The sequence below is a fragment of the Eschscholzia californica genome, unplaced genomic scaffold, assembly GCF_041429995.1.
Source record: "Eschscholzia californica isolate CP2 unplaced genomic scaffold, dmEscCali1.0.p SCAF_3, whole genome shotgun sequence".
NCBI lineage: Eukaryota > Viridiplantae > Streptophyta > Magnoliopsida > Ranunculales > Papaveraceae > Eschscholzia > Eschscholzia californica.
In genome coordinates, this window is record NW_028238420.1 from 11807705 (window position 1) to 11821566 (window position 13862).

Here is a 13862-nt window from a genome sequence, read left to right on the forward strand (position 1 = left end):
TCTCTAAAAAGAGACAGAAACGAGGAAAATACATAAATCTCCGAAAAACATAAAAACCTAGTAGAGGAAAAGTCGGATGAACCTCGAAAGGGTAAAAGGGCAAGGGTGGAAAAAACCTTTGGTCTCGATTTTCTAACTTATATGTTAGACAATGAGCCTCAACCATATAGAGAAGCTATGTTAACTCTAGATTCTCCTTTCTGAAAAGAGGCGGTGAACAGTAAGATTGAGTCCATCATGAATAACCACACATGGGAGTTGGTAAATCTTCTGATGAAAGGTTGCAAACCATTAGGTTGCAAATGGATCTTCCAAAATAAATTTGAGATGGATCGATCAATCGACAAGTATAAAACCAGACTTGTGGCTCAAAGATTCCGACAGAGAGAAGGTCTAGATTATTTTGTCACTTACTCTCCTGTTACTCGAATCACGTCAATAAGATTGCTAATTGGGATAGCATCTATCTACAGTCTAGAAATACATCAGATGGATGTAAAGACAGCTTTCTTGAATTGACAACTTGAAGAAGAGATCTATATGACTCAACTAGAAGGATTTGTGGTACCCGACCAAGAAAAGAAAGTTTGTAAGTTAGTAAGGTCGCTTAATGATTTAAAGCAGACTCCTAAGAAGTTGCACTTGAAACTTGATCAAGCAATGTTATCAAATGGGTTCAAAATAAATAAGTAGATGTCATACGTAGATGACATGATTATTACGGGATAAAATATAGATGTCATAAAAACAACTAAGTAAATGTTGTCCAAGAATTTCGACATGAAAGACTTAGGTAGAGCTTAAGTCATTCTCGGAATAAAAATCTTTAAAAGCTCTTCTGGGATAAAATTATCTCAGACTCCCTACGTTGAGAAAATTCTAAAAAAATTCAACAAGAATGATAAGAGTTTACCTCGGACGCCGATAGATGTGATCGTGCATTTGATGAAAAATCGTGGTAAAGGAGTAAACAGTTAAGGTACTCACAGATTATCGGAAGTCTAATGTACTTGATGAATTTTACACGTCTGGACATAACCTATTCTGTTAGCAAATTGAGTAGGTTTACTAGCAATCCAAGTAAAGAACATTGGACTGCTATAATAAGGCACTCGGGTATTTGAGACAGACTAAAGAGCATGGGCTATTGCATACCAAATATCCTGAAGTATTAGAAGGATATATAGATGCTAACTGGATCTCAGATACTGATGATATCAAGTCAACTAGAAGGATATACAGATGCTAACTGGATCTCAGATACAGATGCTATATATCCTGACGTATTAGAAAGATTCACATTGGCTGGGGCTTTCATATCATGGAAATTCTTAAAGAAAACATGCATAGCCCGCTCGACAATGGATTTAGAATTCATTTCTCGTGATAAAGCATGAGAAGAGGCAAAGTGGCTGCGACACTTCCTGGACGATATTCCTATATGGACTAAGTCGGTGCCTGTAATAAATATACTCTGTGATAATAAGGCAACTATTGCAAGAACACATAGTAAAATGTAAAATGGTAAGTCACGACATATTCGTCGACGACATAACACCGTAAAGCAGTTACTCTTAGAAGAGTCATAAAAGTAGATTATGTCAAATCTAAGGATAACCTAGCGGATCCATTTACAAAAGGGTTACCTAGAGAGTTAATAATTGCTTCATCAAGGGAAATAGGACTTTTGCCTAAAGTAAATGAGTAAAGTCATAATGGAAACCCAACCTATGTGACTGGAGATCCCAAAATGTAAGTTGAACGAGAGAACTGAAGTTATATACTGACTCGATCGGAACACTGAAAGAGATTTATCTCTTACCCATTCCTAGGATGAAATCAGTGTTGCCTGCATTGAGAGGTTAAGCTAGCGTTAAACTTTTAATGAATTCGAAAACTTAGAACTTGATTCTAACGTGAGGTAAAGCAGGATACCTTGTTACGGATAACCTATATGTGTGCGAACTGATGCCGGTTCTATGAGAAGGTCGTAATGGCCGACTTCTCTAGAGCACATATGAAAACCAGGTTGTTCAGTCGAAATGAACAAAACTGAGAACTTTTGAAAGTAAGAAACAAGATGTGTAATAGTTACTCGTTGGTTTACAACTCATGGGACCCAATTCAAGTCATAGTTCACTAAGGTCTTTGTAAACCCGATGGCTATTCGCTACGGAAGAGTCAAAGCCACAAACTATCTATCCCGATGCAGCGAAATTCCACCTCTAACCTCTGTCAGTGTGTTAGTCTAGTAAGTTTGCATGATAGGAAATCTCGAATATTCATTCATGTGGACGATTGTTGGAATCGGAGCTAATTTCGGATTGGTTAAAATCGTTAAACTGAGAAATGAACCATGGTGTTGCGTTTGTCTCGTTGAGCTCTTAAGTTTAGAGGCAAAAATCACTCGAATCTGATTCTGGATGAATGAGATATTCAAGTCTGAAGTTTGGACGAAGTTTGGTTAATTAAGGGACTAAATCACAATAAAGAAAACTTGGTTTGAGCCCATTTGCGCAAAGCGAATACGTCCAGATCAGACAGCTCGCGTTCGCTCTGAGCAAATGCGCCAGATTCAACGGATCGCTTTAAGCCCGTGTTTGGCATGAAGTTGGATCATCCCGAAACTCCATCCAACGGCTAATTTCCTTTAGATTTCGGGCTAGTGTCGGGATATATCTAATCAATCTAATGGAGGGTGTTGCCCCTACGCTTTTGAGCGCGATCTGACGACCTAAATCGCAACCGACATGATTTGTTGAATAAGTGAACCAACACTTTGCTTTGACAACAGATGCGTCCCTAAATCCAACAGAAGTGTCCCAAATGAATGTGTCTATTCGAAACCTATTTATAGGACCGCAATGAACTCCACAATTCGTCAGGATTTTTTCAGAGTATCAAGGATAGTTAGAAGATCATATTAGAGTGTTTAAGAAGAATAGTTAGCAGAGTTTTCAAGAAGTTTCATAAGAAAGAAGGTTGGTCCATTTGCATTAAGTCAGAGGTTAGTATACTTTCAAGTTCGACTGCTTTATGATTCGATGTACCATTGAATCGAAAGGTTAATCGTGGTATCCTGGGAGACGAACGTCGGTAACTGGTTGGTACTATATAGAGTGTCAATTGTCTTAATGAAAGAGGAATACCTCGCCTCGCTTAAAAATATTCTTCTTCTTCATATCCTCCAATTTTTATTTTTCTTTTTAGTCTGTCTGATTTCTTAATCAAATACATTCTGATTTTTCAATTCATGATTTTTCAAATCATGATTTTTCAAATCAAAAGTGTGTTGATTTTAAAGTAATAAATCATACAACATAGAAGGAATACAATTCCTCTTTCCGATCTTAAATCGATAGTGAGATTCGACTACGAATCATCTGTTACGGATAACATACATTATCGGTTAAGAATACGAAAGATATTGAGTTGTTCTCTTTCTTAGTCTTTCTCCATTAATTTGAAACGAGAGTGTTTTTGATTGATTTACAAATAAAACCAAAGTAGCAACCAGTTTCACGAGTGATTTGGTTATCGACTCGTTAAGTCAACACGTTGAATCGGTACACCGGATCCAACAGATGGTGAATAAGATAAAAAAAAATCAGAACAAGATTCTGGAAACTTAACTAAAATTTGAAGAAGATGATGAAGACGGTGATGACCCTTGAAAATTATAGAGAGAGAAAGTAAGGAGCTCGGCTAAAGATCTTTGGATGGAAAATCGTATTGATAGGTCCTTGAATGAAAATGATGAATGAAGAAGATGAAGATGATGTTGAAGTCTTTTAGTTTAGGGTTTCCATTTAGAGCAAAAAATGTTTTAGAGAGAGAAAGTTGAATTCTACGCGGTTAGAAGATGAGAGAGAAAAAATGAAGATATTTTCTTTAGGATTGATTTTCAAAAGAAGGTCATAAAGAGTATTAGGATAAAATATATATCATACGTCTAAAGGGTATTAGGATAATATATATAGAAGGTCATAAGGGTATTAGGATAAAATATATATCGTAGATATTTGTATTTTGTATGCAGATGGAAACTTTTGAACTAAATTTCTATTATTTATTTTGTTTTAAATCCTATATTAATATTATAGGGGACTAAATGTGGGATTAAGTGTTGATTTTTGGACCCCAAACTCAAAAATTATTTCCAAAATAACTACTTCTTCCTTTACAAAAATAACAATGCGACATAAATAAATAAAAAAAATCAAGTTCAGAGTTTTACATTGGAGACATGTAAGATTGAAGATCTCTATTTTTACCACCCCGGAATGATAATTTCATTTGTGGAAGAGATTTTTCGGAGTTTCCCATTGAAGATGCTCTAAAGGAGAATCAGTCATTCTCCATTTTTCTAGTGTATCAAGTGCTACTCTCTCTCTTTCTCTCTAAAATCATATGGGAAAATATTATTACTGAAAATGATTCTTTAACATATTCAAGTTTTTTTTATGGGATTGGGATGGTTGTTAGTTATACAAATAAGAAATAGAGAGATAGACATAGAAATAAACCTGAGATAATACTCAGCAACACCTACCCCCTCTAATTGGATTTTATCATCAACTTTTCCTTTGCTTAACAGTTGCTTTATGGGATCCACAAGCCATCTTCCTTTGGGTTTCACTTAGTAAATCTCTAGTCATAACCAGGATGAAGAGGGATGGGTCCTTCTAATGTCAGCTTCTCAACACTCTAGTGTCTAAGATATTACTCTAAATTTTCTAAAATATATGTTAAACAAGTGACCGAAATTATTTTGATATTTCCAGCGACAAAAATATCTTACTAGATTGTAGTCATACTACATTTCACATCGTAGAATTGTCGTTTTATGTATGAGTGTCAGATCTTTTATTTTTTAATTGGATAAACTTAGACTTGAGGGTCAACGAGAAAATAATGATAATTTTTTTAAGGTTTAAGCTAAAGAACCATTCAATGGCTGCACTTTAACTATTTTTAACTTCCTTGTCTTGATTTTATTTATCTATTTCAGAGTGTTCACTGAAAGTATGATAGATGGGATAAATAATCTAAATCAACTATCTGGTGGGTCTTTCCAATCCCTCTCCCTCAACTAATTTGTGGCTCCATCTTCTCCCTTTCTACACTACTTATAACCAATTAGAGACTCTTTCGTGTAATGCTCAAACTTGAAAGTTTTGACTGTGAAGTAGGATGAGTACAATCTTTTCTTTTAAAAAAATCACCATTACAACACTCTATTTGTATTTAGCTAGACTGTTTTTGGTTTATTTACATTGATGAGGAAAACTTAGTAGGAAATTATGCTATCCCATCAAGAGCGCCCATACGTTAAGAAATATGGGCTGCTTGGGAATTGATTTGCCTGTCCAACTCGTATTATCCATTAGATACAAGGTCGAGGTTTTAGTTACTTCTAGGTTAAATATTTGTAGTATCTAAGTTAACCTAGTTGTTGGGTTATGGAGTCTCCTGGTGCTGGTAGCGGAATCTCAGACATCTAATGTTTTAACACTAGTATTCCCAGGATCTCATTCATAAACTAATAATGTATTTAGAATTTAGAGATTACCTTAATCGCTAGTTTTCCCTCGAACCTTTCTGATCGCTTTTGAGAAGACCAAGACCTCCAATAGTAGCTCCTCTACTTGAGACACCGAGCAACCACCTTGATCTCCCACCTTGTTGTTAGCTAGAACTCTAATGGTGGTTAGACGAAGAACACTTTCTTATTTAGACTACATAGATAGTTGATAACTCTTCTCTCTTTCTTTCTCTACTTGATGTTATAGAGGTTGAAAACTTTTTTAGAATTTTCCGCACCTAATTCTCTTCTAATGATGGCCTTTTATAGAATTCTAGGTTAGAGTAAAACCGTAATCAAGTTTCCTTAAAAGCCCAAAAGAGGAGGTTTAGGATTTTCACCAAAATAGAAACCTCTTTCTATTTTTCTCTTTCGTTAATGTGGCTGGCCAAGATAAGCCCTAATAGGGCAGATCTGGCCGGCCCCTTATGGCATGGCCGGCCATGCCTAGGCCGACCTCTTAATGGGCCTTAAATGCCCCTTAAGTGCCCGACCCAAAACTCCTTTGTTTGACCACTTTCACTACCGTTGCATAAACTTCTTTTAGGCCTTTTGGACATATATATAGGTCTAACTCATGCATATATGTCTCATCCCTCTAGTCATATCTTTCGATCAAGTTGACACTCTTTTGTGTATCCCGATGTAGGATCCGGACGAAGTTAGCCGCGAATAGTTTCGTGATTCGAAGATCGTAGTTGGTCCCTAAATCGTTTGTACTTGATGATCTTCTTCATCAATTGTCCTATCCGACAAATCGCTCGCATTGCTTCTTTGGTCGAAGGACATCTCCTTCACTAATATCTCTAAACCTTCAACTTGGAAGAGATTTACACGTTAACGGGAGTAATTTTTTTATGTTAAATCAGAATTTTCATTCATATGTAGGAATTCAATCCAACACATTAAATGGTTTTGAGACTTTTGACTCCTTTGAGTACAACATGAGATTTACGAAAGTAAATTACAACATGAGATTTACGAAAGTAAATTACAACATGAGATTTACGAAAGTAAATTACAACATGAAGTTAAACAAGTACACTATTACAATAACAAAATGAAAAGATCTGAAGCATTACAAATAAGAAAACCTTAGAGGTCTTAAACTTTATTATACTTAAATATATGTAGGAACGATGAACCAAATAGAGGTTGTTGATTGAATAATGCTATAAAGCAATCTCACATCGGTGGTGAGACGGAGTGTGGTACTCCTCTTAAGAGGTTAAGCACCCTTCCCTAGTGAGGCCTTTTAAAAACCATACGGCCCATGTATGTCAAAGCGGACAGTATCACTAGCAACCCAGAAGGCTGGTCCGCGCTGTCCTGTAACACGTTATTAGCACGATTCGCTATTGTGATGTGGTCTTGAGAGGGTGTGATCAGGGGCGGAGCTATGTGTAAAATAACCCTGTCGTTCTTGTAAGCTCCGCACCAAAATATTAACACCTATAAGAAGCAGCCCAGCTGGATAACCTATTGCCTAACACACTTAGGCAATGGTTTGAGACCACCCTCAAGCATTATTTTTTTAACCTTTTTCACCAAGGTTTTGAATTCTGATAAAGAGTAATCTTCGTTTGGTCCTTAACTTATAGCGAAATCCTGATTTTACCTTTAACACTTATCCAACTGCCGTTTTGGCACTCAATTATGTCTAGACTTTCTTTTAGACCCCTACATTTTTTGTCCTTCTTCTCTTTTCTTTACTTTTTTTTTTTCTTTCCTCTTTGTGCATCTTTTATTTTTATTGTCACTTCAACCTCTACCATCAGCCTCTCCCCTACTTAGCAAAATTATCGTGCTATGTCTACCATATTCCATTTCAACTACTTGGTAAGACAAAATATTTGGCGTCCTTGATTTTTTGTTTTTTTGTCACAAATTTAACTTCAAATTTTTTTCGCTTCTCAAACTTTGGGTATGTCTAACGATATAAAGTAAAAAAAAATTATTGTAAAATAATAAAATAAGCAATTGTATTGCACAAAAAATGCCATCATCTTTCACAACTAGTAATGACTTAAAATTTTATACACAAAACTATATTTAAGCCAGCCCTTGCGTGTGATGTAAAGCAATCCCACATCGGTGGTGAGACGGAGTGTGGTGCTCCTCTTAAGAGGTTAAGGACCCTTCCTTAGTGAGGCCTTTTAAAACTGTTAGGCCTAGGTGTGCCAAAGCGGACAATATCACTGGCAGCCCAGCAAGCTGGTCTGCACCATCCTATAACAAATAAGATGTTTTCCTCTTGATCTAATAAATGTTGTCCAATCTTGTTTTTGTTTCTCTTTCTTTTTTCTTCATCATTGTTCTACCCAAATCTGAATTAAAGTTGTAAATGAAGCAACAAAGACCAACATAATTAAATAATTGGTGATAGTTGGAGATGAAAGAAATGTTGAACTCCGTTTCACCATCATAAAAAAGAAAACTCTAAATTAAATTGTTTGATTGATAAATTTTTTGAAGTCTTCAAACAAGATACTTGAAGAAAATCACCAAATCAAAAAATTATTTTAACTAATTAAAGCGACTAGATCTGATGATGGCTTATCAAGAATGATCTTCTTCCCATACCCGAATGTTTTTCCCTTCTTTTATCTACTCCAAAAGATGAAAATTGGACAGACAAACTAAGTAAAAACGTAAATCAGCAGCTCCCACTTTGAACGTGAGAGGGATTTGACGAAGAGAAGATCCTCCGTCGGAGAAAACTTGATCACAAAACCGATGTTGTGCCAAGAGACAATTTCAAATTTAATTTAGGGAGAGAAGGAGACGGTTAATGGGAGTGATTTATGTGGCATAGAAATGATGTAAAAACTATAAATAAATTGTAATTTATTTTACTCAAATATTTTATATTTAAGTACTCCCTGCCGGAATCATGTGTTACCAACCAAGTTTGTCCTTAAAAGTCATATGGTGACCTTTGTTCAAAATGTTTGCAATTTGGTCAAGCCCTGCAACCTTGCAATTCTAATGTTTTTAATATAAAAAATGTTATAAGCATCTCTAACATGTTGACACATTCACGTAAAATAACGATTTACATTGTGATTAAATTTTGAAAATTTTTGTCTTTCGGTCAAAGTGAATCACCATGTCAAAAATTAAGTAAAATTTCTTTGTGCTTATTGCATTCCCTCTCATTAGTTACATCATAAAAATTTTCAACCTTTATATTTTAAGCCCGAAATGTTCTACTGAAGTCTTCTTTTGTGTCCATAAGTATCTATATCGGCCCTATTACGTTTCATTAGTTACATCATATAAATTAGGATTATTTTCCAAATAGCCCCCAACTTTGTGACCTGTTTCCTGCCTAGCCCCCTACTTTGTCAAAAATACCAAGATTACCCCCTTTTTCAGATTCCGTTATAACACCGTTTACCAGTCATTATTTCTCTCTCCTCCATCTCATAACCTCTCTCTGCCACCTCACTTTCTCGCCACCTCATCGTCTTCACTGGCGAAGGTAACTAGTCAGAAAATTGGTCGGTCGGCGACCTTCGCCGGTGAAGACGATGAGCTGGCGAGAAAGTGAGGTGGCAGAGAGAGGATGGAGGAGAGAGAAATAATGACTAGTTAACGGTGTTATAACAGAATCTCAAAAAGGGGCCCATCTAGGTATTTTTGACAAAGTTGTGTGCTAGGTAGGAAACCGATCACAAAATTGGGGGATTTGGGAAATAACCCTGTACATTACATGGGGTAATTCAAGCCCCCTGCAACCAAACCCATTACCTCTTCACTTTTTTGTGAAAAATATCCTACTAATGGAGCTATCAGTGGATTATAAATTTAATTCAAATTATCATCGAACAAGTTATTCGATCCGACGGGGAAGGATTTATCTCAGAAATGAAGAGTAGTAAGGTGTTTAACCCTGTTTTTCTATAAAACCCGCCGAGTCTATGTTCAAATCTCCTCCTCTTCCTTCAGACGGGAACACCAAATAGAAACTCCCACAATGTGGTCTCTGAATATAAATAAGTTTTTCCAGTTCTAAAGAGAGCCTGAAAATCTTTGCTTCATTTTCTCTATCAAGTTTCAGAGCTTTACTCTACTTTGAATTTTTTGAATCTTTTAAATTGAATAGAAATATTTTAGTTGATAATCAAATCTTGCTTCAAATTCCCCCCTTTTGAAAAAATTTCAGATATTTCCTCTGTTTATTTCAACTCCCCATTACTTTCTCTGTTTGATCCTTTGAGTTTCCAAAATTAATTTAGAAAAAAAAAAGAAATCAATGGCGGATTTCTTTAAGGATTCTTCATCACCAAGAACTAGATTTCAAAGGGTAATCTGGTCTATCAAGAATGGGTTACTCTTGATAGGAATCATCTCCACTTGCTTTGCTCTTAAGATCAAAATACCTAATCTTTTCTCTCTCTTCCCTTGTGTTCTTCCTAGAATTTGGATTTCATTCTATATCATTTTGAATCTCATCTTAATAAGTATGCGTGCTTCATCATCTAATTTCAAACAAAATCTCTCTGAAAAGAAAACCGAAGTAGAAGAAGAGAGAGAAACAGAGGAAGGAGAAGAAGTAGAAAGAGAAATAGAGTATCCAAGAAGAAAGCACCAATTGGAGAATATCTTTGAAGTAGATGAGTTTGTGATTGATTCCGGTGAGAAATATACCGACACGTCGTCACCTGATTTTCCATTAGTTACTTCTTGTTTACCGGAATCCGGTAAAAGAGAGGCGACTAGCCGGAAATCAATTGAAAAGACCTCCCAGAGAAACGGAAAATCGGTGGTGGCCGTTAAGAAAATGGTTACGGTCGAGTCTAAGAATCAGAATGACTCGTTGGATGAGACATGGGATTTGATAAATGAAGGCCGTGATAGACCAGCGGCCAAGCATCTGAGGAAGAGTGACACATGGAACGTCCCGATCCGAATGAGACGACCCGACCCAAATTTTTCTTCGGGTCGGTGGGGACTGAATAAGTCAGACGACTCAGATACGTTTAACGATCCGACTTCTTCACCATTGTCTGGAGCTGGTCCATTAAGTCGTGGTGGTGCGGGTAGGATGAGGGAGAGGTCGTTGAGTCGTGATGAGTTGAATCAACGAGTTGAGATGTTTATAAAGAAAGTGAAAAACGAGATTAGGCTTCAAAGGCAAGAGTCTTACAGGCGATTCATGGAAATGGTTAATAGAGGAGTTCGTTAAGCTGAAGACAATTTGAAATGTAGAATATTAACCATTTAGATGCTTTATTAGACGGTTTAGATAAATAATACCAATAGAGCAAGAGAAATTCTGAACAAATTTGGAAGAGAATTCCAAATCAACGGTAGGAATTCCTCTTGATTTAGGATACAGATCAAGAGGAAGTTGACAAATAAATCTCAACCTTTGATTTGGGATTCTCTCCCAAATTTGCCTAGAATTCTCTTGCTCTATCACTATTGGGCCACATCTATGATCTAGCAAGAGAAAGTGATTTGGGATTCCCTACCAAACTGCCTAAAATTTCCCTTGCTGATCATAGATGTGGCTTCAATTGATCTCTCTTTAAGCTCAGTGTAAAGTTATTGTAGTTTCTTATAATTTACTGTTTAATTAAGTCTAATTTGTAAGGACATCCATGATTATGTTAGATATTTTATATGAATTAAGCAGAATTTACTACTAAAAAAAAATGAATGACCATCTTCTTAGAGAAATGGGAGATAATCTAGGGACAATAATAACACCAAAATACAAGCGGAAAACATATCCATATTTGCTCGACTTGTAGAGATCTACGTATCAGTATAAATCTATTTATTGATAATATCAGAATTAATCTTACCTCACGAAAATTAGAGTTCTTTTTTCTTAGGATTTCCGCTACCTAAATGAAAATAGCAGTCCGAATCCATGTCTAGACTGAAAATAGAAGCCAAAAAGTTGGAAACTAGAAAGAAAAAAAAATACACTAACAAACCCATGACAATTGTACAAGGCATTTAGCAGAATTTGATAGATGAAAGGGTGCATTGTACAAGGCATGTATTAGAACGGAAGCCGAATTCGGGTTAGTATCAACATTCGAACTCAAAAAATGAATGCTTCATTACGTTTTCGCATCGAGCTTTAAATTTAGCGCCAAGAATCACTCAAAATTGATTCTGAATGAATAAGATATTTAAAGCTGAAGTTTGGACTAAAGCCAGTTAAGTTAGAGAGCAAACAGAAATAAGAAAACGAAGGTAGCTATGTGGTACTATACATGTCCTTAATTGGTTTAAGGAAAGAGGTACACTTCGCCTCGATTAAATTTTTTTTCTTTTCTAATCCTTTGATTTTTCTTTCGTTTCTTTGATTTTGAAATCAAAGGTATTTTGATTTTTCAAATCAAGAAGTGTATTGATTTTAAAGTAATAAATCAGAAAAGACAGAAAGAATACAATTCCTCTTTCCAGTCTTAAACCGATAGTAAGATTCGACTATGAATGATCTGCTCTGGATCACGGACACTATTGGTTAGAAATAGGAAAGATATTGAATCGTTTTCTTCCTTATATTTTCTTTATTAACTTGGAACAGAAGTGTTTTGGTTGATTTACTAATAAAATCAGAGTAAGAACTAGTTTAGCTAATGACTTTGTTAAGAGACTCGTTGAGTCAACTTGTTGATCGATACATTGAGAATAACAATTTGTCTGGGCGTTCTTTCAACTTATCATTCCTAACTCATCACTCAACTAATTGCAAACTACTAAATTGTTTAGAATGATTAATGAAACTTAAATGTCATCTGGAGTATACACGAACATGATTAAATTGTATATTTAATATTTTCTTATATCACCTTCATGTAAAGTTACATGATAATATACTACTCGTAAACAACTTAATTCTAGTCAAACTTTATATCTTTAATTACAAATAAAACAATTCAATATTACAAACTTTAAAAAACATGGTTGTGATATTGACATGGCAAAACATTCTTTAGTGAAACATGCCTTAAATCAGAGCATCTCCCATGGAAGACTCAAATTGAGAATGTGATTCCCAAAAATAATTAGGGAGAATTTTGATTCCGAAAATAGAAAAAGATAATTATGGACATATTTGATTCGGAAAACAGATTCCCAAAAATGGGTCGAGTCACAGTTTTCTTTGAGAAAATGTGGAAAACATTTTTTTCCAACCAAACTTATGAATATTTAAGAGTTAAGAAATATTTCTTTTTGTCCAAAAAATTGTCAATTAAAAACAAACAAAATAGAATCTCCGGGTCGTTATACATTGCTTGGATATTAATATTTGTGAGTTTAGCTCTTGGGAAATCATTTCAGTACGGGTGAGTTAGGCCCGCTCTAATAGATTCATGATTGTTGTGCATAGTTTTTAGGATTTTTGAGTGAAAGGTCCAATTTTTGGGGGGTAAAACCAAAATAAATCCAACCTTGCCAAAAAATGAGTTTCCATTCCAAATGTCAGGACAGCTCATTGTTTCCTGATTTTTATTTTTTTTTATCCCCCTCTTGCCCTTGGACGGGACATGGTGACGTTTCCTGACAAAAAAAAACTGGAAGGTAAATAAAATAATTTCCCGTACACAAAAAAATTCATATTTTCAAATTTTTTAGAAAATTCAAACGAAATTTCAAATTCCCGCCCAGCAAACCATCTCTTCCTGGTAAATAAAATAATTTCCCGTACACAAGAATATTCAAATTTGAATTTCAAATTTTTTTGAAATTTTCAAACGAAATTTCAAATTCCCGCCCAGCAAACTATCTCTTCCCGGTAAATAAAATAATTTCCCGTACACAAGAAATTTTCAATATTTTTGACATTTCAAATTCCCGGTACAAAAGTGTCTAATACAGAAGAAAATTTCCGGTAAATAAAATAATTTTTCGGTACAAGAAAATTCCTGGTACAAAAGTGTCTAGTACAAAAGAAAATTTCCAGTAAATAAAATAATTTCCCGGTCCGTCAGACAATTTTTCAAAAAAATTTCGTTTCCCGAAAATTTTTCGGTGTCAATTCCGTAAATTTCTGAACCGTACAGATTCTGATGGACGGGTTGTCAGATTCTTTTTCAGAAAAAAATTGTTTCCCTAGAAAATTTCGATGGCAATTTTGTAATTTTCGATGGCATGAACCGTAAATACTTTGTTTTCCAAGGACCATTTCGTCATTTTTTTCCCCAACCTGACTCTTTGGACCTGCCTTTAATTTTTTGGCTAACTAGGATGGGAAACCTATTTCTTTCCTCATTTTGAATGGTTAACCCAATCCCGCTAGTTTTTATTC

The 13862-nt window shown here is 35.3% G+C and overlaps 1 protein-coding gene across 1 annotated transcript; it reads left to right on the plus strand.

Moving 5' to 3' along the window:
• Positions 1-10370: 10370 nt before the first annotated feature.
• Positions 10371-10775, plus strand: LOC147548432 (uncharacterized). The gene has a single exon (XM_086668045.1). It carries the CDS (start codon positions 10371-10373, stop codon positions 10773-10775), a length of 405 nt encoding a protein of 134 aa, XP_086524171.1.
• The last annotated feature ends 3087 nt before the right edge of the window (positions 10776-13862 follow it).